Here is a 27527-nt window from a genome sequence, read left to right on the forward strand (position 1 = left end):
CTGCTTTTCATTTTCTAAGTTAATCATAAATCCAAGTTTTTCACTTTGTAATTTAAAACACTATCCTTGGCACACGCAGACCTTTGAATGCACTGACTAATCTCAGGCCAAGAGCATTTGTATACCAGTAAAGGCAAAATGAGTCACTATGATTAAAATGTCAATTAAAGTACTAAAATGTTATCTAAAATCACCTTATTTTCAAATTAAGTGCTCTACTACTGGAACATGAGGATCTGGTGATATTTATGGGAAAGCACGTGACAAATTGTAAAGGTGTCTTACAAACCTGACTGGCAAACATTCACATCTCCCAGCCCATCTTTCAGCACTGCACCCCTGCTTTCCAACCTCCACCTTTGACCTAAAACCCTAGCTGCCACCCTGGGCTTATGATCTGCTCCTTTTCCAGCCTGGGAGTTGGCCCCTCTTTAGGCAAGCTAATGGGCTCCTACTCTTGGATGTTTACCATGTCAATGATGAACTAAGTCTGGACACCTAACAGGACTACAGTGGTTTAGAACTCCGAAACTCAAGCAATCCACTAGCCTCATCCTCCAGTAGCAGGGACACCAGGTTCTTTCTAACCATCCTCACACCATGTCACCAGCAAGTGGCATTTCCTCCTATCAGGAAGTCCTAGCTTCTATGAAGCCTAAACATTAGGGCAAGCTTAGCTGTCCCTTTTAAAAATTAGAGTTCTTACTACCTATGTTAGGTGAGACAAGTCATTTAATCTCTATGCAGGCCAGGCAAATTCCTTGTTGTTGTTATGTGTCCAACTCTCCATGACCCCACGGACCATAGCATGCCAGGTTCTTCAATCCTCCACTATCAATGTCCAAGTTCCTATCTGTTGCCTCCATGACACTATCCACGTCATCCTCTGCTGTCCCCTTTTCCTTTTGCCTTCAACCTTTCCCAACATCAGAGTCTTTTCTAATGGGTCCTGTCTTTTAACTGGTTTAAATATCCCTACTTTATAAATGACAAAAGTGAGGCCCTGAAGGGTCAAGATGTCTATGGTCCCACTGACAATAAAAAGTAGAATCAGAACTCAGAATCAGGCCTTTTCTCTCCAAGTTCTATGTTCTTCCCACTACATGACACTGAGATACTGACTTGATCTTCTGTGTGCACTTGGCCCGGCATTCCCAAATAAAACCACGAAGTACATTTTTCTGCCTACATTTTGAAATGTAGGTTGTTTAATATCATATGCACATCCTAAATACATGAGCACATTCTGAAATTAAAGTTAGATCTATACAGCATTTAAATATTTGTTGTTTATACTTTATATTTTATCTTAAAATAGATATTTTGTAATACTTATAATACATCTGAATGTAAAACTGCATTAAGGATGATCTAAAATCAGTTTTATTACAATACTGAATAATTCTGAAAGTTATCAGTTGCACAGCTCCAAAATGTTCAATTAAATAATGAAAGTATCAGTTGCACAGCTCCAAAATGTTCAATTAAATATTCTCCTCCTGATTAAGATGAATGGAACTAAAGCCTTCAAAATATAGTGTAAATCAAATAAAAACTTTGAGAAGAGTACTTAAGGAAAAATATAAAAAATAAAATCACTCTATAAAGAAAGCCTTAATTTTATATTATGTATTCATGAAGCAATTCTCAATTTCAAACTACCAACCTATGGCAAATTTAGAGAAAGAAAAAATAAGACAAGATTTTTAATGTTTCATTATTGAAATCAAAAGTAACAAAAATTTTTAAGAATTTCCTTGGGTGCAAAACCTAATTATAGTCTTTACAAAGAATATAGTTACATGCTATTAAATTTAAACATTTTGAAGGAGAATCCAAAATCAAATGGAGAACAATCTGAAACATTATCCATAAGTTCGAAATCAAAAATCTGGTAGCTGGTAGATATAAAAAAATATTAAGGCTTCAATCTCACAAATACTGAGTAACTAGAGATAAAAACAATTTTTAACAATCTATATTCCAAGCCTCATTATTTAATCAAACATTTTATTGTTCTCAATCATTTTTTATTAAATGCTTCTAATAAGCGCAATAGGTGCAGGAACAGATTGATGATATCCAAGTAGAGGTTGATGGCAGCCAATATATACTCTTCAGGGGACAGTTTATGCATCAGTAGATGAGTATCATAAATGATGAATCCACAGAACAGAAGGGCTCCCATGGCAGAAAAGATTACCTCCACTAATTCATTATTATAGAAGAACTATAGATTAAAGAATAAATATACGTAGGTTAATATTTTTTAAAAGTATTTCCAGGAGTTAGCCTTAAGCTCCTTACTATAATTAGTAATTAATTATTTTTAATAATCATGAGTAGCAATAATAACATGTTTTTTTCCAAACAAATGTTAAAAGCACATAAATTCCAAATGTAGAATAAAGTATTCTAACTCCCTTACTTTATGCAATACCACAATAACAGTATAATAATATAAAATAACATTTACAATTAACTTGTTTGTGACTGAGATTTGGCAAAAACCACCTAAAAATTTTTAGCAGCATCCCAAATGTATTTCATTATTCTAAAAGTCTGAAATGTTGTCTCTGTGGGTAATCCTTTCCACAGATGTCAATCACAACCTCTACTGAGTGGTCTTTGACATGTGCTATGGTTGAAAAGTTCACCACCTTCCAAACAATCTGGTAATGAACCTCTCCAACTAAGCTCAGCTGTTTGTGACAATGTGCCTGTTTCATCATCAAGCCTGGACTGGAAACCTATTGATTTATTCAAATCTGTGCTAGATTAGGAGAGTCTTCAAGAACTGAGTCACCTCCACATAAACAAGGGATATTGGAAAATGCTTTCAAAATTGAACGTTTCACTTTTGCATCCCAAATTCTTTCATTTGAAAGTTGACATTTCAACTGAGATTTCCTAAGAAATGTTAGGGGACTTCATTTTCTATGATTCTATTAACTCACCCATTTATTTATAAAATATACACTGAGCACCTACAATGTTAAAAGTCCTATACTAGGAGTTTTGGAGGTAGATAATGCCAAGTAAATAAGATAATCTCTACTTTCAAGAAACTAAAAATCTAGTAGAGAAAATAGGTATAAAAAACAATCATGATGAGTGCTTTTAAGGGAGGCTCAAGACAAGTATATACAGGGTTTGTGCTGCTTTGATCAGAAAGGGGTTCAAGGAAGAGGAAGCATGGTCCTTTTAGGGTGGTCAAGAGACATGAAAGGCAAGGTTATCACGGGTAGAGAAAATGGCATGAATAAAGCTATACAAGAGGGAAAATTAGCTGTGCCTAGGGACCCATGAGAAGTCTAGTTAGGGGAGAATGTGAAGTATACATAGTGAAGAAGTAGAATATAAAATAGAAAGCTAAATGGAGATCAGATAGGTAAAGGGCAATGAATACCTGGCTCAAGGGTTTGTACTTAATTTGGTGGACACTGGGAAGCCAAGAAAGGTGTCAGAAGAGTACAGTAGGTACTTCGGAAAGACTAACTATGGCATGCATTAATGAATTGTATAAGACCCTAGAAACAGGGAGACCAGTTAAGAAACCATTGCAATCAACTAGGCAGATTTAATCAGGGCACGAACCAGGGTGGCAATGAAATGGAATGGATAACACGCATCTCAAGTGCTATGAGAAATCTCAGGAGGGAAAGGAATTTTAATCAGGTGGGTATATCATGGTGGGTGGTAGGTGGAAGGATATCTATTTCAGGCCTGAAGAAAGGTGCATCCAAAAGCATAGAGACCAAAGTGGCCAAGATGACCATGGGAAAAGTGAATTCAGTTTGAAATATGTGCAATGTATGGTGGTGTTAGGCTATGGAGAATTGAAAATACGGAGCTAGAGCCCAGAGTGAAGTCAAGGGCAGAGATAGAACATAATAACGAAAGCAGTTTGCTGAACAGAAACAGTAGTAGAAGCAGGGAAAGTGGGATGGAGTCTGAATGAGGGTAGGGACAGTGTAAATGGCAAAGAAAAGATCTGAGAGCTAGCTATGAAAAGCATGAAAGGAGAAGATGTGAGGGCGAGGGAAAGGGAGGCACATTTTGGACTGCTGAGTAGGGCCTGTTGTATGGGTGTTGTATAGGTATTTCCCCACTGGACTAGAGGAGGTCTAGGAGGTTCCTAGGAGAAGAAATCCTATAGATGGGTCACAATAAAGTTTGGCAGGGAAAGGACAGTTCATCATAACAGATGGAGTCAAGAGGAACTAAGTTTCCATTCTACTTCAGACATTTACTGCCTGTGAGACCCTGGGAAAGTCACTTAGCTTCTCTTGACTTCAGGGTCCTCTTCATAAAATGAGGACAACCGTAGCACTCACTTCACAGCCTTCATAAACCAAAAGTTCTATGTATGTATATGTGTGTTAGCTATTATTATTATTTGGCATACACTTATTCTTTGAATGTTTTGGGTTTCCCAATCTGCTGAGAATTAGATCAAAACTAAACTGGGAACTTGCTGATAGGGTCAAAGGTAGTCAGCAGAAAGTGCTAACTCTGAACAAAAGGAGAAAGACAAGTCAGCTGGGGACTTGCTAAAGGCAGGCTTCAAAGGAGTCGGGTAACCCAGGTTCTAGATACATGGTCTTCTGAGATAAGGGATCTCTGATGTGAGCCTAGGGCAGCAGGGACAGAAGTTAAATTTTTCCTAAAGGGTAGAATAAGGCCCAACAATTAGCTAGTGAATAAAGCAAACCAACAAGGTAGAGAAGGAATAAGTCAAGGCTAAATTAGGACTTTTTGAGGCCAGATCCACTGAGACCTCCAGAAAGATAGGAGGTTATTGCTAGGTCAATTCACTGAGGAAGTGAAGAGGAAAAAATCCTTGGAAGCTAAATAAGGAAGTGCTTTTCTCAGCTAGGAGGCAGAGGTGAAAGTGGAATTCAACAGCCACTGAGACAAAGTGAAAAAGGTAACTGCAAAGTTCTTATAGAATGACTGGTAATTAAGGGAAGGGTGACTGGGCCTGGCTGAAGACTTCCATTTGTAATAAAAGGACCAGAAGAAAGCCTCCAGTGTGCTACATAAATCATTTGTAGAGGAATTATGGGAAAGAACAAGGCTGAGGACCACAAAGGATGAGCTGGGATCTCTACCAGTGAAAGAAGTTGGCAATGAGATCACAAATCTATTCAGGTAGACATAGTACAGATATTTCCCTGTTGTGATTAGTGATAGAGGTTGATATGACACTTTAAGACCCTAAGAAAGAGATAAGTGCTGATTTCAGGGGTAATAGGGAAGGGAAAACATTGAAAACCTATATTCCATTCCACAGGGACTCAGTGAGGGAGAAGTGGCATAAGAACAATGATAGTAAAACACCAGCAGGGGGAGCTGCCCAAACAAGTCAAAGATGGACCAAAAACTATACTTGGCCCTCTCTACAATCTCTTCCTAGGCAATTTCAACCCCACCTACAGTTTCAATAACCCTAGCTCTATGACTCCCAAACGTATAGCTCCAACTCTAACTTCTCTGGGCTGGAGATTCACATTTTACACTGCATAAAGGACTTCTCCATCTGAATATTCTAGGGTCAAAAGTCAACATGTCCAAAATTGTGATTATGTTTTTCTTTTAATGTTTTTTTATTGATGCCTTTTATCTATCATAATTATTTCTCAGGTGAAAAAAAAAATTCTCCTTTCCTCCCTCTATACTGAACATTTTCTTTGTAATGTGGAAAAAGCAGCAAAACAGCAGATCTAGTGACCACACTTACACCCCACTGCTCTGCCCTACAGGAATGGTTCATTAGCTGTTCTCCAAGACCTTCGTGAGTTTTATTCTATTACTAAGAATTTGGCTGAAATGACCTTTTCAGGATAGTCACTCCCTTGAGCCTGTCATTACCCTACAGGCGGCTTTACCTCCAGGATCAGTAACTTTGCAATGACTTTATCTACCCAAAATCACCTATATTTGTATCCCTCCCTGAGGCATCTTCCTCCTAAACCTATTCTTCATCCTTCTAAGATCTCTGACCCTCTACTCTTAGCTCTGTGTCAGGCCACAACCCCTGCTCTGGCCACATTTCTCAGCCCCTTGGTGGCCCAACTGAACTCTGCCATGTCCCCTATTCTTAAATCTTGTGCTCACTTGTTCTATTACTGCTCACATGATGCCACACCCTGATCCCTACCATTTGTTTCTTCTGCTCCTACTCACACAGTGCTGAACTGAGATGGAAGAAATCATGTAAGTGTGACAGAGCCCACTACAGATTGATACTGTCTAATATCACTGCATTAAGGAATCCTTTTAATTCTTCCTCCATTGTCTTTCTCTTCACAACAGTTGTCTCAAACCTTGTCTACTCTCCTGAAATCTTGCACCTTCCTCCCTCTCAGGGGGGTCCTTGTCACGTCACCAAGAAAATCAAAACCATTTACCCAAAGTTCATTCTCCTTCCCTTATCTCACTACTATCTGCTTTCTCTTAGTTCTCCTAGTCTTTCTACACTTTCTCTCTTGGTGATTATCAGATTCCATGGGTGTCATTATTATCTGTGCAGGTGATGCCAAGACCTAAATATCCAGTCCTGGTCCCTCTCCTGAACTCCAGTTCCATCTCACCACCTGCCTACTAGTCATTTCAAATGGGTTCTCAAACCCAACAGAGCAAAAACTGAACTCAATATATTTCCACCCCAAATTGTCCATCCTTCTGAACTTCTCTATTTCTTTCAAGCCTCACTTGCTCTAGACCAAAATTTCTCATCTCTCTTCTCCATATCTCACTAATTCTACCTTTTGGTGAGATGGAGACCCACTAGGCTCTGCCATTGTCTCCTAAGGTGAGGCCTTACCATCTGCCCTCATCTCCTACAGAACCTTGGCACTGATATCTTCACAGCCTAAGACAGCTGTGTGTTGGAGCCAGCTCATACTAATTTGCAAGAGCTGAATGGTAAATTTTCAGTGTGAGTATTTATACCTTGAAAAACAGCAAATGCTACAACTTAAGACTTGACTTATTGTTTTGCAGATTGTCTACACTTAAGAAAGTGATGGGGAAAATGTCAATAATGCAGATTAAATTTTAAAGTGTGTTGTGTATACATCCCCCCCAATCAATAGTTCAAACATTTACCAGCACACTGCTGTCTAAGGACTCCTAGGGCCTTGCCGACTGCTTCTCTGATACAGCCTTGGGACTTCAGGGCATTTCCATAGGCACCAAGCTGAACTTTTATGTGTTGTCTTCCCCAGTTAGAGGAGTCTTTGAAAGGAATGGGACTGACCTGGTTGTTTTTTTCTATTTGTATTCCCAGCATTTAGCTTAGTGCTTAGCATACAGTTAGTGTTTACTAAATGCCTTTTTTTCAGTCATTTCCTGATTCCCCCCACATGTGTCCTCCCTCCCAAAACATGGTACTGATTTGTTATATATTCTGTCAATATTTACATTTGTGCACTTTGTCTTTACTGTTAGAATGTAAGCTCCTTGAAGGCAGGAATAATTTCACTTTTGACTTTGAATCCCTAATGCTTAGCCTAGTAGTGACCCATTAACATTTGCTTAATAAATATTGATTGATTTATGAATTCTCTATGTCAATGGAGTCTGCCACCCATGTACAAATTCTCTAGCTTACTTCTAAGCCCTCTTTCCTCTCATTTCGCTCAACCAATCAGCTGCAAAATAAACAAATGTGTATTTATGTGTGTAAACACATACACAAAAATAAAAAATGCTTGTGTGTGTGTGTGAAAGAGACAGAGAGACAGTTAATTTGGATAAATTACTATTAGATAGATTTGGATAGGTTCACAACCAGATCTCAGAATGATCAAGCTTCTTGACCACAGCTACTCTCAAAGATTATCTGCTAAGCTATAGAGGGCTTAAGATCCCTACCTGTGGAGGGCATATCCACACTAACAAAATAAGAAATCTAAAATTAAAGTATATCTTGAAATTAAAGTACAATTTTTTAAAATGTATATACCATTTTAAAGATCCTGCAAGAAACCTAAAGAACAAACCAAATATGTCAATAGTGTATTATAGCAGATGAATTATCATTCACCTATAATAATAATAGCATTATATATATAGCAAATGAAAGTTTGCAAAGCTCTTGATGAATACTGTCTCATTTGTCTTCACAATAACCCTACAAGTTAAGTACTGTTATTATCCTCATTTTAAAGATGAAGAAGCAGGCAGAGATTAAATGACTTTCACAGAGCCACTAAGTGTCTGAGGCTAGATTTGAATGGAGGGCTTCCTGATTCTAGGTGTTCTATCCACTGCACCACTGGCTTCTAGTATAAAGAAAGGCATGTAGCACACTGTAACAATGGAGACTTTAATAAAATTGAACATAACACATTCTAATATTTTAACAACTAGCCTATTTCATACTAATTTATTAAATTATTTTCTTGTAATTAAAATAAATTACTTCAGTTATACAGTAATGGTCAACATGAGGCTTTGATTTTTCTAAAGGGATTACTAAAGCACTATTAATTACTGAAGTATTCCAGATTGTTATAAGTAGTACATTTATTAATATGACATGATACTCAAGATAAACTTGTAATGACCTATTAGAAATTATTTTCAGACTTACTGTTCTAAAAGAACTTACCCTCAAGAATCCTGACAAGAACAAAATAAACAAAAAGGCGAAGAGTCTGTAAAAATAAAAGCATTAAAAGGTGAGATTACATTTTCAAAATATGATTTCTATACACAGGATCCATTTTCTTCAGGATCCAATGGTCACATTTTAAAAATAAATTATTTCTGCCAAAAAATATTTTTAAATGTATAAAATTATATTCCTACATCAATATTAAAAATCTATTTTTATATTAAATAAATGTTTATTAAATACCCACTACTTACAAGGATATTGAAGATGGAGGGAGCTTTAAGACAGCAAAGAATAGACGATAAGGACTCAAGAGAAAGCTAGCCCTGGCAATGTAAAGTTGTGCTGCAGAGAGGAATAGAATCTGTAAGCAAGGCCCAAGGGGCAGGGCAGAGAGGAGCCTTAAAAGGGTTCTCTGAAGACTCTGCAGGAGAGAAAGGACTTTGAAGCCTATCAGTGTCAGGGGATGAGTATGTGTTCACTGCATATGTGGTTGTCTCCATTATCCCCTAGGTTTGGTTGCCCTTTTCCCATGGATACTGTGGCCATGTGAACCTGGGAGACTGAAAGATGACCCGGATAGTATTAAGGAAGTTCAGTAGAAGGGTGGGATTTGTGGGAAAAGGTCTGTGCTATTTTGTACACATTTATTCTCAGATGCCCCTGGGACATCCATTGCTATGGAACAGGAAGCTTACAAGAATGGAACTAGAGACTTTGTCTGGACATATATGGTAATAATAACAACAATAATAATAAACTAGTATTAACATAGCCCTTTAAGGTTTGAGAAGTTTTATATATATATACATATATATATATATATAAAAATGTTACCCTCACAATCACTCTGGAAGAGAGGGGCAGCTAGGTGGCACAGTGGATAAAGCACTGGCCTTGGATTCAGGACCTGAGTTCAAATCCAGCCTCAGACTTGACAATTACTAGCTGTGTGACCCTGGGCAAGTCACTTAATGCCCCGCAAAAAAACCAAAACAAAACAAAACAATCACTCTGGAAGTTAAAAAAAGCACCCCTTTTTTACAGCATGCTTATTATAGATAGTAGAAAAAGAATGAGAAAGGGAAAGACTGAGGATTAGAGAGGGAGGAGAATTTAGACAGCAAGGATAATCTGCTGGAGAAGACCGGAAAAATGAGCCAAAGGGAACCTTTGGTAAGAGGGGCTACCTCTTCATCAGAGCCTGAAAGAAAAGAGGAAGTGGCAGGGAATGATGGCAAAGGGTTATAAGATGAGAAAGTAGGAAAAAGATGGAAATCTTGGAAAATGGTTTTGCTGTTCTCAATCAGTATGAAGCAAGGCTCTCAGCTGAGATAGTGAATAAAAAGTTTGGGACAGTTACTGTGAGGAGGGAAAAAGAATCGGTTAGAAAAGAGTAGGACTGCCTGGCGGGAATGAGGGCCCAAATGAAATTAAATAAGCAACCAACAAGTATTTATGAAGTGCCTTTTCTAAGCCAGGCAATAGAAATGTTTAGCAGAACCAGTGAACACGACTGAGTGGCTTCCTCCAGCTTCCTCTCCCAGCACTCTGAGTAGAAGGGAAGGTCAAAAATGGCAGAATCGATCCCGAGCAAGGGTTGGTCGTGGCCAGAGCTGCCACAGTGCCACAGGACAACTCTCAAGAGATTTAGGAGTTAAGGATAGTATAGAGTTAAAATAGTTCATAAAAGGGTTAAGATTAGATGGAGAAGGAAAAGTTTCCTGAATAAGGGGTGAAGGCCAAGCAAAGTACAAGGGAATACTTTAGATAAGAATCAAATCAAACTCATTCAAAAGAAAACTACTTAAGCAGCTTTCCCAGCACAAGGCTCATGCCCAACCACCCAAATGAGATAAAGTGCTGAACCCTGCTGGCTAAATAAAACGCCTTCCCATGAACTGAGGTAAGCCCATAAAAAAACATTGTTTTAAATGGAGATGAAATATAAGAAGGAACAATGAATTTTTTTTTCTATTTTTGGTTTCATTTTATAAAGAAGCAAGCTGGTTAATCGTTCTGGACTGAAGTTTAGGAATGTCTCAACAATTAGCTGGGTTGGGTAATTTGCTTTTAAAAATCTAACTAAGCAGGTTAACTAGCTTGCTTTCTGTACCATAACAGAAAGCCGGTGGTTGGTCCTAATTGCTTTTATAGTTTGTCCAGCCTTCATAAAGCTGACTGCCCTTAGCAAACAGACTTTCCTGACCTCAAACTGTCTACTTTCCTCTTAAAAGAAAAACAGAAAACTTCAAAGATCAAAGGTACTTTCCTCCATTTTAGCTCTAATCTCTACCCAGCCAGCCGAGTCAACACAAATTCTTTAATGTCATTTTCTGCCACAATCTACTCTGGAAAAATAGGGCCTGCCCCCCAAACATAAAAACACATTATCCCCCTGATGATGCTTTCTTCTACTGGTAGGGAATATCCAGAGCTTTCAGTATAAAATATTCAAATATGTTTCCCACTATGGCTTATAGAATGCAATAACAAAGTAGAAAGAAAAAAGCATATATTTTATAGTTGAGAATAAAACATACCCTGCTCCAAGTTTGCTGAAATCTCTCTTGGATTGTAAAGTGTATAGAGTCAAACCAAGAAATACTGCAGTAGTCAACATAAAAGCATGTAGAACAACATACACATCATAGAATGTGACTGTAAAACAAAAACATTGATTTGTTCATTGAATAATGTACATAAAATACACCAACTACAGAACAGGCCTAGCTGATATTTAACAGAAAGAAAAGTCTCTCCCCTCCAAGGTCTTCCACCCCTCCCCCCATTTTGCACTTGCCAGTGATAACCAAAATGATGAATATGCTCCTTACCCTGCCTAGAACAGGGACAGGTACCACTGTGCACTCACAGACACTATCCGGACTGGCTGACATTTTAATAGAGGAGCGATAGTTCAAAATGAAATGAAATGATTTGGACCAAAAAACATTTAAGAGTTAATTCTCAGTTGTTGAGGTGTTCATTATCTATTTTCTGCTCTTTGGCTTTCTTCAATGAGATGACTTTTGGTCATTTCTCTACTGACTTGTATAGTCATCAGGGAGTAAAGGAAGTGAAATGGAAGCCTGTCACTTGTTACTTATTAATAACAGTGGGGAACAAAGCAATTATAGAAGATCCAGAGGAAACCTGTGCTCTCTCCTAAGTGCATTCATTATCCCTCCCTTCATTTTCTGCAATCAAAAATTCACACATGGGCAGCAGGAGGAGAGAATTGCAAATCTAATTTCTATAGTCTTAAAACATTCCTCAAACCACTACTAGTGAAATGTTACCAATTATATTTTTAATGTTGAGAAAAACAAAGGTCTGAGTTGAAAATCCTTAAGTTGTTTGTCCTCCTAAGAGCCTTCTAATTTCATTTAAGGGATAGGCAGGAGTTACCTTACTTTTACAAGTGTGTAAATACATAGGAAATGCAGTACTATGATCTCTTTGATTTACATATATTCCTCATCACCTCTAGCTAAATCAAATTTGTTGTTTAAGGTGTAGAATTAACCTTTGATTCACTATATTCTGGTATGTTTTGCCTTACCACGTGTTTATTAAACATCTATATACAGAGTGCTAAGGCTTAGCCAAGAGTACCAGAATTTGTTTATACAGAAAAGATTACTTCAATACTGTATGGAATAATTATGGCTTACCAGCTATAGCAACAGTCAAAGATTCCAAAAGTGTCTGTGAAAAACAGAAAGTTGTGAATTACAAAAATGCACACAAAGTTTATCTAGTTTGCTGAAATATTGCTTGGGAAGAAGTTTAGGTACTTTTTTGGTCTCACTTATTGCAAGACTAAGTGGCAAGGAACCTGAAAAGGATAGTGTTATGCCCATCACCTTTCTTGAAAACAAAAGATTATCAGACTAAAAGAACTTTAGATTCTAATTCTACTTAGTCATTCATATAACTTTAGGCAATTTGCATAAAAATGGGGAAAGACAACATATACTAAAAAGAAATTCACACAGGGGAATAAAAGATGATCTGTTTAATAAATCTCTGCTTTCTCCTTCCCTTTAATTCATACCTTCCCTTTTTTCCCTTCATCTTCTAGTGACATGAACCATTGTACCTCATGGAATGAAGAGTCCTCATAAAAGTTCTAGCCCCAGAAACTGTAGCCACAGGAAGCCTTGGAACATCCTGTTGCTAAAGGGGGTGCTCTTGGACGCCAGGATGGATCAGTGGCTAGGTACAGGTAATAGACACGAAGCCCAAGATAATGCTGTCACTTTCTGCTGTGATGCAGATGGCTACCTCAGATGACTGGTAGTAAGGACTGAATTGAAATAGTGACTGGATACCATGATTCTACTGCTACTTATGGCTATGAATGATCTTACAGATAAGGAAACTGAGGCAAACATCCATTAAGTGACTTTTCCACAGTCGCCAAGCTAGTGGGTATCTGAGGCTGTATTTGAACTCCGTCTGACTCCAGGCCTAACACCCTATCCAATGCTCTTGGAGCTGGAAGGGCCTTCAGGGATAATTTAGTCCAAACTCTTTTTTTTTTCCCCCCACAGATGAGAAAACTGAGGTGCAGAGAAGTGACTTAGTCAAAACCACATAGCTAGTAAGTGGCAAGAGCACTTGGACAGAGACCTTCTAATTTTTGAGTCCAATGTTTTTATACTACATTATTGTTTCTAGTGGAAAATGAATCTGGGAGTTTCAACATAGCTGACTGAGCTAATTGTGGAACACAACTTACTAAATTGGTGACTTTTTAGTATCTTAAATATATATAAAACATTTTATAGGTTTTGAGGTATACTTATGTACAACATTGCTTATTCCCTTCCCTTACTATTATTTTTATAAATGAGAAAATTAAGGCCCAAGGAGGTTATAAGACTTGCCTAAGGTCACACAGGGAGTAAATTTCCAACATAGGATTTGACCTCAAGTCCTGTAATTCCAGAGCCAGCCTTTTTTCCACTGTACCACCCTACTTCCCATGGATAGGGTACTTAAAACAACTGTCCAGTTCAAAACTGAGAAATTAACTTAGATTTGTACTAAGACTAAAGGACTTACTAGCTGTGTGACCCTGGGCAAGTCACTTAACCCTTATTGCCCGGCAAAAAAAAAAAAAGACTAAAGGAGAAAGAAAAAAATAATAAAGCAAATCTACCACTGCTTTGAAGTCAATGTATATTTATCAGATGAATTTTTATTTTGAACGACAGTGTTCCTTCCTGGCCATCACCTCAAAATCAATTTTTAATAAATTTTTTTTCTCCACATAAGATACACAGTCCTCCAACCATGTTTTTGTAAAGGCATATCATCTCAGCAAAATGATTTTTGAAAAGAAGAAATTACTGAGAATGGAGAACCCTGAAAAGCCAATCAGAAAAACCTGGGCTGGAATCTATGTGCTATAAGAGATATTAAGACTTTCTCCCTCAAAAACTGATACAATTATATAGCTGGAAGGAATCTGAGAGATTGTACAGGCCTGCCTCCTCACCTGAAGGCCATAACTTCTCTGTCATACATTTTGTCAGTGGTATAGCCCAGTCTCCTAATGCCCAGGCCAGTGTTCTTTCCAAAACAGCATAAAAAGCTAAATAAAACAACCTACTAAAAGATCAAAAATTCTGGAACTGAGAAAAGAGGCTGAAAAATTCATTTTTTTCTCCTGAAGGTATATTTTAAAACTAGACGAAAGGCAATTTTAAAAAATCAAACTACTTATTCAAAAGAATAAAAGCTGCAAAAATACTCACAAATCCAAAGAGCAGGTAAAAGTTAATAGGATATTTATGCCTGTTGAACATCAATGCCAGAATCAAACCCAAAGATCCGAGGAGAGACACCAACATCAGTGCAGGGCTATATATAAGAAAGAAAATATTTTAAATTAAAGGCACTGAAATGTTCTATCAAAGTAATTAAAATTAAAAGGTTATTAAACACATCTATAATTGAAGAATGTCTTTGCTCAAGTACCTACTGACAAGCACTTAACAAAGGACCACAGATGTAGAGTTGCTAGGAGGCATGTTGCAGGTCATGTAAATCCCACCCTTCCCTAACATAGATAAGGAAACTGAAGCCCAAACGGTTGGATTGACTCCCTTAAGGTCATACAGCTAAGGAGAGCAAGGATTTAGACTCAGGTCCTAGGACTCCAAATTCAGCACTCTTAGTAGCCACGTTTTCTTAGAAAACAATCTTTTTATCTGCATAGCTAACAAAAAAATGCAAAGACCTGCCCCGTTGCGTCAGGAACACTGACTGTAAGACCTGTAAAAGCTCAGGGACACAGAAACACACAAAACTCTTTTTGCAGCCTTAGATCACAAGAGTTTTATAAAAGCGTATTCAGTGAAATACCGTAGTAACAGTCTAGGAGAGTAGAGTCTGAACCTTATAAAAAAGTCACAAGCCATAGTCATGGCTTGTTTCTGCTGCTATGTAAAAACAGACACACAGACAAACTTGTCACGTCACACAGCTGCCAGTTTATTGAATGTTTCCATTTGGATGGATCTGTAATTTCACCAGTGTGATTATTCCCTCCACTATTTCACATCACAACTCTTCTGCACCTTTCTAATCTTAGGGGATTCTCATCCAAGTCCCTGCACAAAGCCTCCACAGCATAATATGTAATGGAAAACTTGCTCTGGTTGTTGCTATTGTTTTAAATATATTTTATGAACAGTAGTGCATCACTTGGGGCTGTCCAGGTATTATATTTCACTTCTCCTGCAGCACCAACCTATGTCCTTTTCTAGCCAAATATGCCCTTGATGAATTTTTAATTGTAACAATTTGTGAATTAGCAAGCATTTATTTTGTTTTCCTCCTCTACCCACTCTCTTGGGAAATTAAAATTCCCCCACTGGCCATGTCAAAAAGCATATGTCTCTGTATCTTAAAGCCATCATCTGTCCAGAGGTAGGTAGCATTCTTAATCAGGGTTCTTCAGTACATTGATCAGTTTCCAAGTTCTTCAAAGCTGCATTTTCAATGTTGTCTTTGCATGAACTGTTCTGATTCTACTGACTTCATTTTGCAACAGTTCATGCAAGTTCATGAGTTCAGGTTTCTCTGAACTCATCCCTTTCATTTTTAATTATGGCATAATATTATTCCATTATACTTACATACCATAATATGCTTATTCTTTCCCCAATCAATGAACACCCCAGATTTCCAGTTGCCCCTACGAAAAGAGCTGCTATAATCTCTTTTGTACATATGGGTCCTTTTTTCTCTTTCTTTGGTTACTTTGGGACACGGGCCCATAGGCCACAGTGCTATCACTAAGTCAAAGGATATACATAATTTTCTGACTCACAGTCCCAAAATGCTTTCCAGAATGACTAGACCAATTCACAATGTCCTAATAGTGCATTAATGTGCCCATTTTCCCAAAGCCCTTCCAACATTTACGATTTTTCCTTTTTGTCATTTTTGCCAATTTGATGGGAATGAGGTAGAACATAAGAGTTGCTTTAATTTGCATTTCTCTATTAATTATTTGGAGCATTTTTTCATATGGCTGTTGATAACTGGATAGTCTTCTTAGGACTACCTGTTTATATCCCCTGACAATTTAACTGGTGAGTGGCTCTTATTCTTATAAATGTGAATCAATTTCTTATGTATCTTGGGAATGAGACCTTTATCAGAGATACCTACCACAAAGATTTTTTTCCCTAGTCAACTGTTTCTCTTCTAATTTTACGTGAACCATCTTTATGGATGATGTCCTGAGTACAGAAGAGGGATTCCTCAACAGTGGTGAGGTGCTACATATTAGATATCACCATGCTTGTTATATTCAACTCCCAAAAGTTATGGGGCCTCTCCTATGAGTTTCATAGTTATCCAAAAGTAATTCCTAGGAATAGACCATCTGGCCCTTAGATTGGAGAATGGCTAAGTAAATTGTGACAAATCAATGTAATGGAATATTACTGTGCTGTAGGAAATGACAAATAGGATGCCTACAGAGAAGTATGGGAAGAGCTACAGGAACTGAGTGAAGTAAAGCAGCCAAGAAAACAATACATACAATTATAACTATATAAACAGAACCCATCACCATAAATATAAATATAAAAGTGAATTTAAAAGATCAAGCATGACTCAAAAGATGAAATATGAGAAGATACTCCCATCCACACCCCACCTTTGTAGAGGTGGGAAGTCCACTACTGTGATACATTACATTGCATATGTTTTCATGTTTTTGCAGTTTGTTTTGGTCAGTTTTGCTGATTTTTTTCCTTTTTTTTATTATTTTGGCTTAGAAAAATAAAGTATTTCTAAAATGAGGTGCATCTCTGGGAGGGGAAAACGAAGACATCCTGGAAAAAATCCTGGTAATGCATTGCTGCTCCTTTAACAAATTGCCCCTTCCGTCATCCCTATTCTCTCACTTATTTTCAATCTCTCCCTATCTATTGACTCCTTCCCTTTTGCCTATAAACATGTCCTAATTTCCACCATCCTGAAAAAAACTATCAGTTGATCCTTCCATCCCTGCTAACTCACTCTCTCTCTCTCTCCTGGAAGTCCTCCTATCTCTTGTCTCCTTTGCTGGATCCTCCCCCAGTCACATTCTCTAACCACAAGTGTCTCTCAGGGTTCTGTCCTGTGCCTTTTTCTCTTCTCCTATTATACAATTTCACTTAGTGATCTCATCAGCTCCCATGGATGTAATGACCATATCCATACTAATGATCTACCTATCCTGCCCCAAACTAGGCCGACCTCCAATCTTGCATCTCCCACCGCCCTTCACATGTCTCAAACTGGATACCCAGCAGACATCTTAAACTGAACTCATTCTCTTCCCCCCAAGCTCTCCTCCCTTCCACTGTTCCTCTAGGGGACAAAACCAATCTTCCAGTCCCTCTGATTGGAAACTTAGGAGTCACCCCGGATCCCTCACCCCTTGTATCTAATCTGTCGCCGAGGTCTGCTGATTTCACTTTTGTACTCTCTCTCAAATACAATGCCACCTCCCTGATGCAGGCCCTTATCACTTCATACCTAGATTACTTCAAAGCTGGTGGGTCTGCCTGTCTGAAGTCTCACTCCATTCCAATAAAACCTCAGTTCAGTCACTTTTCCTCAAGTGCAAGCCTGATCATACCACCTCCTCCTACTCAATCAACTTCAGTGGTTTCCTATTGCCTCCAGAGTTAAATACAAAATGCTGTCTGTTATTCAAAGCCCTTCATAATCAGCCCCCTCCTTCCTTTCCAGTCTTCTCATAATTTACTCAGTGCCACTCACTCTTTGATCCACTGATACTGTCCTCCTTGCAGTTCCATAAACAAGACAATCCAATTTTTTCTGGCTGTCCCTCATGCCTGGAATGTTCTCCCTAATTTCAGCCTTGTGGCTTCCTTTAAGTCCCAACTAAAATTCCATCTTCTATAGGAAGTCTTTCCCATCCTCTCTTAATTCTAGCACTGTCTCTCTTTTAATTACTTCCTATTAATCCTGTATGTAGTTTGTGGATATTTGTTTACTTTTTGTTGTCCCCGTTAGAGTGTAAGTTCCTTGAGGGCAAGGACGATCTTTTATCTATTTGTCTCCCCCGGTGCTTAGCACAGTGCCTGGAACACCGTAGGCACTTAATAAATGTTTGCTGATTGATTAAAGGTATAAAACTATTCAGTTCTTTAATCATAATATTAGAGAAAGACAAAACCAAATACATTAAGGCAATTGTTGGGAGTCACTGACATGCCAGGAATTCTCACTTCAGAGGAGAACATGTACAAATTAGCAGTGAGTTATAGTTCAGTTCATGATGATGAGGTGGACAGTAATCTTTAGTTTAGGTCACTTTCACTCTTTACCCAGCATTCATAGTTAATCAGTCAGAGCTATAAAATAACATTTTCCTTAGTGTCTAACTAAAAATAATTTCAATTTTTAAAATCTGTGGTGTTCTTTTTTCACTAGTGCAGCAGCAAACATGTTATTAGGCTGGAAAAACAAAATTACAACTAACTCTAATGTATCAGAGAATCACGCTAACTTTTCCAAATGGATTTAGATTGGAATAGAGCATAGTTTCACTCCCTATTAATGATGCTCTCCCTTAAGAGTCTGAAAATGGTTCCACATACTCAGTACCTTACCTTTTAGCTATGAATATCTGTATGTTATCAAAGTACATAAAAATTGATGATGTCACAGTAGTTAAAAGAACTTGGAGAAAAACGATACTGTAGACTTTCCGCAGAAAACCTGTGAAAGAAAACATACATTTTTACTTTCCTAAACATACATAATAGAACAACAAGAACAAATTTCATTTTCTTTTAGAAAACTGAATCTCCTCAAATGCATTTTCCCTAGTTCTGATCCAATTAACTCAGTGGCTTATAACTGACCAAATTCTTGAATGTCAAATTCCAAAATGGATTAGAAAGTTCTAATTCTAATCATTCTAATCACCCTGTACAAAAATATCGTTATTTTTGCCCACAAAAATCATTTTCCAATTATTTGTAAATGGCATCCAGGGCAGAGAGGGGGGTGTGGCCTGGGGTTTTCTTCTCAGTTGGTCACAGGCTATGCTCTGGTGCACTGAGGCTTGTGGCTCCTATCCCCACAAATTCTTCTAAGCTTCCAATTTCTCCTCTCCTTTTTGCCCTCCTTTCTTTTCTTCTATCTTCTGTGTCCTGATGTTTCTCTCATGCTTTTTGGCACTTCTTTTTTCTGAAATAAAGAGTATGGCCTTTGAAAATTTTGTCATCCAGAGGGGCTCCTTTCCTTCCAGTCAGGGAAGCAACCAGTCACTGTAGATATCATTTATATGTCTTTACCTCTGGACTACTGGGGTCATTACTGTTTCCTGCTTCATAGCCCCGGATGAATTGCTTTTTGCCTACTGGATCCAGAACAGTGATGGACAATAGAAATCACCAAAGGCTGGGCTGTGAATAACGAAGGCTTTTCTGTATTGTGACTGTGACTCGTGACCTCTGTTCAACTTTAACAGCTGAGATATACCTGTTTAGCTCTCCACTGCTGGGCTTTTCTAGCTTCCTTATTCCCTTGAAACTGGCTTGATGTCCTACCATCAAAAATACAAAGAACCTGGATTCTGGTCCCAACTCACCATTGTTAATATATAAACCACCTGGATTTGATGGAGCTGAGTTATTATCCAAAAGGATTTTACGAAACTCTGGATTAATAAGAGCCAAAAAACAAAACAAAACAACACCTCCAACTGAACTCTAAACTGAACTCGGATAGCTAGCAGCTAAGTCCCTACCTACTGACTTCTTTCTCTAGGATAGTAAGTCTCCATCCTTGTAAAAGATCTAGGAATCCTTGTCCTTGACAAACACCTTTTTGAATCACATAATTTTGCCATAGTATTTGCTTTAAGCTGAACTATCAAACAGATTGGTATTTCCTATATTCTTGTTATAACTGAAATTATTAAAAATGATTTGCATTTTTTTTTTGGTGAGGCAATTAGGATTAAGTGACTTGCCCAGGGTCACAAAGCTAGTTAAGAGTCAAGTGTCGGAGGCCAGATTTGAACTCAGGTCCTCCTGAATCCAGGGCCGGTACTCTATCCACTGTGCCACCTAGCTGCCCCTATGATTTGCATTTTTTTAAAAATGTTTTAATTTTAAAAAAAAGATTTGCATTACATCCATTCTTGTTATAGTATTTTCTTTTAGGTTGATTTGTATCATGCTAATGAAACTGGTAACACCTTATAACCAGCGAGCAAAGAAACCTCATATTCTCTCAGAGAGAGTCTTTGAGCTCCTTCTTTGGAAGGGGTCTCCACATGATTCATGCCTACTTGTCCTTGGGACAAATAAACTGGTACTATGTTTTTTCCTAGCAGTTCTCTGATCTATTTTTTTTCACAGGACAGGAATTTTGGACAAAATTTGACACCATTACCTAGATATGCCTAAGTTTCTTTTCTATAACTGTAAACTTTCAGGTGCCGTCCAAGCACCTTATTAATGCTGTTTTGTGGCTTTGGGTTTTCAGTATGCTAGAAAGTATCTTCCTTCAATTCATTTTCAGGAAAGAGTAGCTAACAGGTAGGGATGGGTTAGGGCTTTCTGGGTTTAGCTCATTTGGCAAAGCAACTTCTGTAAAGTGTACCTGGCTTGCCCCTATCTTACGGCAGTGCACAGAATCAAGCTGGCAGAATCAGCTGACAGTGAAGATGAGGAAAAACTGACAACCTTCCTTACTGCCCATAAATTATGGTACACAAATATAAGAGAATATTGTCACTCTGTAAGAAAAGAAAAAATGGAAGGTTTCAGAGAAACCCGAAAGGCCCTTAAAACTGATATAAAATGAGCAGAACTAGGAGAACAATTTATACAGCAACAACACTGTAAAGAAAAACAACTTTGAAAGATTTAATAACTGATCAATGAGATGATCTTCAGAGGACCCAAGATAAAGCATGCTCCCCACCTCCTGTCCAAGGGGTGGTAGATTCTGGGTGCAAAAGTAGACACGGTAAATGTATAGCTTTGTTGTGCTGGGCTAGGCTATGTTATTTGTTACAGGGACCGTGTTTGCCTTCATTTATTTGCCTAGGAGCAAGTAGAAGATTTTAGGGAGAGAGGGAAGCAAGCTAGCCAATAGGATTTATCCCTCCCCGCTCCCCACCAACCAAGAAAAAAAGAAAAAAGAGAGTTATTGAAGGCTTTTTAAAAATGCATAGATGAGAACAGAAGGAAGTTCAGAAGAAGGCATAAATAAGCAGGGCAGCCTAGAAAGTTTCGTGTGTGTGTATAAAAGCAATAAAGATTTTTGTTTCCACATTAAAAACAAAAACAAGCAAACCATTACTTATTGCTTTCTGATAGCAATACTACTCCCCAACAATAAACTGTAGTACTTAGAGCTTAAAGCAAACTAAGCAGTTAGACAAGGGACTGGGAGAAGAATTCAGTCCCTAAGTTTAAAAGCAATTACCTATGAGGAAAAACACCATCAACAACAAATGTTTGAGGGCCTTTCGAGCCCTGAGACTGACCCTAAGGTTAATGGAACAATTCTGAATGCCTCCCCTTATTCCAGGGAAACCTGAGAAGAAAAGACATCAGTTCTAAGTTATTTAGACAACTTTAAGAAATCTATACCAGCCCAGGCATATTCAAAAAGCCATTCTATATTCTAACACGACAAGTAAATTATGTTTAATTGGTATTATTGCTAGTATACTTGTCTCAGATGACATTTCTGAGACAAGTAATGTTTATGTGATAATCTCTCTACTTTGTAGTACATTAAGGCCTCTTATATAATCAGTGTGTACATCTGTCTGTTCTATGGTCTTATAAAACAACTAACACTCGTTATCTCGTATCCCCAGGGACTGAGGTAGTCTTCTTCTTCATGGTCCTTTTTATGTGTTTCTTGCCTCTTTTCCTAATGGTTCTCCCATTTTTCTGAGCATTTCTTTCTATTAATCTTTTGTTCCATTTGGTGAATTGGAATAAAAAGTTGAGGTTTCTAGAACCTAGAAAACTGATTTTCCTGAGACAATATGTGTGAAATAAATTTCTAAGTGCTTGAATTTTATCATAACCTTCAAACGTCCAGAAAGCGCTCTAAAATGAAATGGATGGATCTCTGCTGAATGTAACTGATTCTGAAGACAGAGGACCTGGGTTTCAATCCCATTTAGAACACTTCTTTTCTACGTCTATCCTCCTATAATCCTATAACCTGTGTCCTCTAGGGAAAAAAAAAGTTCAACTTAAGACCACATACAAAAAAAAGCAACCTTTTATTCCTGGGGGGAAAACAAAACTACCTTATTAGTTTCTTGTTTTTCCTTTAGTGTAAAGTGACCTCACTTCCCCAAATTTTCCCAGAACATTAATTGTTTAGATCTCTCCTTTGTCTGGAATGATTGTGTTTTCTCAACTTATAAAAAGACATAATTGCTTGTCTCTTGCAATAACTTCCTTGTTCACAGTAGATGCTTAAATATCTGCTGAAGAACAGTACCAGTCAGTGGGGGTAAAAACACAGCTAGGAAGAGTCTCAATGAGGCCGACCATCAGCAACTCCAACTGATCCCCTATAGAAAAACAAGCACAAGAATGGAACAGAACTAAATGGGAAAGTCAAAAGTTTTTTTAGTCTCCTGATGTGTAACGATTGGAATGACGCCACCTGCTGGATACTTACTGTAGAAGAGTTCTGCCCATGAAGGGAAGGTCTTTGAGGGCAAGACCAGGAGTCAGGAAGTGACGCGGGCTAGTGGGAGGAGGAAGGAAGAGACTGGCGCTCGGTCTCACTCTCTTTCCTGAGGACGCTGGCGGAGAAGGGAGCTAGAAATGTGCTCTCCCTTTAATAGATAGGAATTTAGGCCTTTTTCTCTCTCTTTACCAAATTCTTATTCTCCTTAATAAATGCTTAAAAGTCTAACTCTTGCTAAAGCTTATAATTTATTGGCGACCACTCATTAGATATTTTAGACAGACTAGCTAGAATTTTAGCCCTTAACAGATGGCACACAAGTGACCTTTGAACAGGAAAAGAACCAAAGACTTGAACAGTACACGTGATGCATTGTCAGTTTGCGGCCAACTAGACAGACAGGAGTGCCCTTATTGACAGATGATAATTATAGAAGGAAACTTTATCCAAAAGCTGAGAAAAACAAAAGCAGGGAAAGGAGACAAGAGACAAGGGAAGAAGAAAAGAAATTAGGGAGAGAATAGTAGAGAACAGAATGTGTCCAAAGCTACAAATGTTGGTACTAGCAGAGGAAGAACTCAAAGTGGTGACAGAGTTGGCAAGTACCAGACTTGACCAAATACTAAGTTTGCACAACACTTGACACATTATTTATATATATATATATATATATATATATATATATATATATATATTGGTGAGGCAATTGGGGTTAAGTGACTTGCCCAGGGTTACATAGTTACTAATTGTCAAGTGTCTGAGGCCACATTTGAACTAAGGTCCTCCTGAATCCAGGGCCTTTGCTCCATCCACTACACCACCTAGCTGCCCCTGACACATTATATTGATTAATCAGAAAACTACTGGCAAACGAAATAAAGTTGGCATGGAGTCAAACAGAAATCTCTTAGCATCCTCTGACTGCAACAGTAGTGATGCATCTTCTACTCCTACGAAGATGGGAATTCACTGACACACCAGAGATGTAAAATAACCTACCACAGCTGAGAAGCAGCTGGCACTGGCTTGAAGTAGAAACCTTAGGATCCAGGCTCAGATCTTCTACTAATTAGCTCTCTGACCGTAGCCAAGTTATAAAGCTCTCAAAACCTCAATTTCTCAGTCTGGAAAATAATGTGGCTGAACTAGATTATCTCTAAGATTCCTGGGAGTTCTAAAATTCCATGACTTGATGTTTCTCCTCTACTTCTCTTCCCCAGAAGCCCTCGAGGGCATCTCTGTGCCATAAAGGAATAGGATCACAAAGGAGAGGAGCTGCAGACAGCCTCTCCTTTGTAGCCATGGATTCCCTAATTCTGTTACAGGACAAAAAATGAATGTTTGTAATGCTGAGCCTAAGGCCTCAAGAAAAGTTTAAATTGGGATCATAGGTCTAGACACAGAAAAGTCTGAAGAAGCTATTTAATTGGGACCTTAAATAACTTGCCAGTGTCACACAGGTAGGAAACATCAGAGGTGGGATGTGAACTAGTCCTCTAACCTCTACCACTCCCACTTTTCCCACATTGCCTCCAGTGAGCTCAACAGACTTCAAAAGAAAAATGGTTCCCCATACCAGTTTATAAATTACAAGCCCATCACATGGGGGATGCAGGTGGTTCAGTAAGAAGAAAGTCCTAACTCTGTGACCTTGGGCAAGTCCCTTAAGGACTGGACTAGAAGTTTATGGTGCTTTCCATCAAATTAAAATCTTATACAACCTCAATTCAAAAAGAAAATTTCGAAATACTTTCTCCTCTTAATCTTGCCTCCAGTCTTCAAATAATTCAACATACAAACATATCAGCAATTTATTCATTCCCTTTCAAAAACAAAACCTTCCCACCTTTAAAATTCAAATAAGTCAGTGAAAGATGCCCTCAGGCAAGGAGTTCCAGATAGACCACGAACTCCTAGTCCTCACCACAACTTTTCCTACAGTGAAGATGAATAGTTAATAAGGATAAGCACTAGGATCCCACAGAGAAAATTTAATTTAAAGCCTTCAACAATTTCATCTTCATTTCCCAGGATTCAACCTTATAAATCTCTGTTCCCAAGGCAGTCTTCTTATTCTTTCTTACCTATGTGAGGAAAGGGGCCTTGTAACTATGATTCAGAAGTCTGATTTAACTGTGTTTAGAAAAGGGTTAAGTGAGATACAGAGGGGGGAAAGCCTAAGAACTTTTTCTGAGAGACTAATCTAACTGTCAGACACTGTGAGTTGGCCTCAGCGCCAAAAAGACCTTGGATTCAAATCCTACTTCTGACACTGCCTAGGGTGAGAGAACAGTGGAATTTACCTGGGATTTAGAGAAATCCATTGTTATTTAGTTATGTCTGACTCTTCATGACCCCTTTTGGAGTTTTCTTGGCAGTAGTTTGCCATTTCCTTCTCCAGCTCATTTTACAGATGAGGAAACTGAGGCAAACAAGATTAAGTGTCTTGCCCAGGGTCATACAGCTAGTAAGTGCCCTTGGCCAGATTTGAACTCCAGGCCCAGTACTCTATCCACTGTGCCAGCTACAGACTTGGGACCAAGGTTCAAATCCTACTACCTAGGGCAATGATTTACTGGGGGAAATCCAACAAGTTACTTTCCCTCCCTGTCTGTTTCCTCAGTTTTCAAAAAAAGAGGGTTAGTCTGTAGATCTAGGTTTTTAATACTCTAGGTAGTTAATATCTAGAGGTCCTCTCCTCAGAATAATGTATTAAAATATACAAAATACATGGAATTACAACAGAAACAAATTACATCAAAATGTAGTACTCAAATGTAGGTGTAAAAGATTATTAAAAATTTAAATGTAAATATTAAAATCAATTGAACTTGCTTTACAACTTTTTTTTTTAAGTGAGGCAATTGGGGTTAAGCAACTTGCCCAGGGTCACACAGCTAGTAAGTGTTAAGCGTCTGAGGCCGGATTTGAATTCAGGTACTCCTGAATCCAGGGCCAGTGCTCTATCCACTGCACCATCTAGCTGCCCCGACAACTATTTAAATAAACTAACTTCAGCATTCAAAAAACTAGGTGTATATAAACATATACACACGTGTAAAAACGCAGATTCGTGCATATACACACATTTGCAAACACATGTATGTGTATATACATACATAGTTTTATGGGTGTATGTATGCATCTAAAGGTATACTTATACATAGGTTATCAAGATGAATATTATGTAGCTATACACGTAATGTACTAAGAATGAACACAATGCACATATACATACACACGTGGACACAATGCACATATACACTGGCACACAGTAGGCGTTTCATAAATGTTCACTGATCGACCGATTGCTAAGCACTGGGGATACAAAAAGAGGCATCAGACAGTTCCCGCACTCAAGGAGTTTAAAGTCGAATGGGGGGAGTCAACACACAAACAAGTGGGCATATACAAGCTATATATAATCAACGTTCATTAACTACCTAGTTTGTGCCAGCCCGGGCCAAAAGTCAATCCCTGCACTCGAGGTGCTTACAGTCTAATAGGGGAAGACAACCTGCACGCAACTATATTGAAACAAGGTACAGACGGGAAATATTAGAAATAATTGGCAGAGGGCGGGCACTAGCACGACGGGAGGGCGGGGTGGGAGGGGACTCCCGTTCAAGGTGGGACCGTAGCCGGGACTTGTAAGAAGCTGGGAGGGGGGGAAGCATCGAGAGCAACGCGAGCGCCCAGACCAAGGCCCGAAGCCCCCCTTTTCTCCCCACCGCCCCATGGCCCCTCCCCCCATGGCCCCTCCCCTTTCTTTCCTCCCCCCTCCCCCTCCGCCTCGGGGCACAGCCAGGCCCCACGCCCGGAGCCACCGCTCGTACCCATTCGGATGTGGACGCTGGCCGAAGACACGCTGGTGCCGTAGTTGAAGTCATCCTCGAGGGACGAGCGAGAGTAGCCGGGCTCCGGGGCGGCCATGGTGGTGGCGGCGGTGGCTACACCGACGGGGAGAGAACTCGGCCCCTCCCAGCAACCCCGGCCCCGCCCACTGTGGGTATGACGCTTACTGTGGCCCAACGGCCCCCGGCCCACTTCCGACTTCCGGGTAAAAGCAATCAAACCCGAGCAGCCTCGAAGCCCTGGCCAATCTAGCCCCAAGGTAATCGATTTCTCCTTCCCTCGGATGCCCTGAACTTTCCTGCTGGATCTACCCTCTGCCTCCCAGGAGACTGGACTCTCGTGCTTTCCCACGGTCCTTGACCTTAACCAATGGTTCAGAATCAAAAAGAGAAAGAGTTTTACAATCAGCAAGGATAGAGCTGGGTTTGGAGTCAGAAAGACCTGAATTCAAATTTTGCCAGAGACAGTAATTTGCATTTATAAGCAGAATCTTATTTCCTTATGAATTTCTGAATTACATCCTTATGTTCCTCTAACAGTACACTTTCTTTTTTGTTTGTTTCTTTTTTTATTTTTAATAATAAATTTAATTATTTAGAATTTTCCCCAAGTTACATGTATAAACAAATTTTCACATTGATTTTTTAAAACTTTGTGTTCTAAAGTCTCTTCTTCCCTCCCCACCCCTACCTAAGGACTCAAGCAATTCAATATAAGTTATACATGTGCAGTCATGCAAAACAGCTCCACATTAGTCAGGTTGTGAAAGAAAACAGACAAAAAAAACTTTATAAAGAGGAACTAACAAAAAAAATTATAC

The 27527-nt window shown here is 38.7% G+C and overlaps 1 protein-coding gene across 2 annotated transcripts; it reads right to left on the reverse strand.

The window, feature by feature from the left end:
• Positions 1 to 1172: 1172 nt before the first annotated feature.
• On the reverse strand, positions 1173 to 26876 carry TMBIM4 (transmembrane BAX inhibitor motif containing 4). Of its 2 annotated transcripts, XM_043967813.1 has the most exons (7): positions 26689 to 26876; positions 18781 to 18889; positions 14395 to 14500; positions 12304 to 12337; positions 11170 to 11287; positions 8621 to 8666; positions 1173 to 2230 (listed from the first exon to the last, which is right to left on the reverse strand). In XM_043967813.1, exons 1-7 carry the CDS (start codon positions 26783 to 26785, stop codon positions 2024 to 2026), a joined length of 717 nt encoding a protein of 238 aa, XP_043823748.1. In that variant the 5' UTR covers positions 26786 to 26876; the 3' UTR covers positions 1173 to 2023. The 2 variants fall into 2 exon arrangements, with proteins under 2 accessions (XP_043823748.1, XP_043823749.1); XM_043967814.1 differs by lacking the exon at positions 8621 to 8666 and having other exon boundaries at positions 2075 to 2230.
• Between the last annotated feature and the right edge of the window lie 651 nt (positions 26877 to 27527).

The sequence above is a fragment of the Dromiciops gliroides genome, chromosome 5, assembly GCF_019393635.1.
Source record: "Dromiciops gliroides isolate mDroGli1 chromosome 5, mDroGli1.pri, whole genome shotgun sequence".
NCBI lineage: Eukaryota > Metazoa > Chordata > Mammalia > Microbiotheria > Microbiotheriidae > Dromiciops > Dromiciops gliroides.

Excerpts from the sequence above, each read along its gene's own strand:
- TMBIM4 (XM_043967813.1), bottom strand. The coding sequence starts at position 26,785 with ATGGCCGCCCCGGAGCCCGGCTACTCTCGCTCGTCCCTCGAGGATGAC. Across the intron at positions 12,338-14,394 it reads TTTACCTGCTCTTTGGATTT|ACACTTTTGGAATCTTTGAC; the intron begins GTGAGTATTTTT and ends TGTTTTTCACAG. Across the intron at positions 2,231-8,620 it reads TCTTGTCAGGATTCTTGAGG|TTCTTCTATAATAATGAATT; the intron begins GTAAGTTCTTTT and ends TTTAATCTATAG.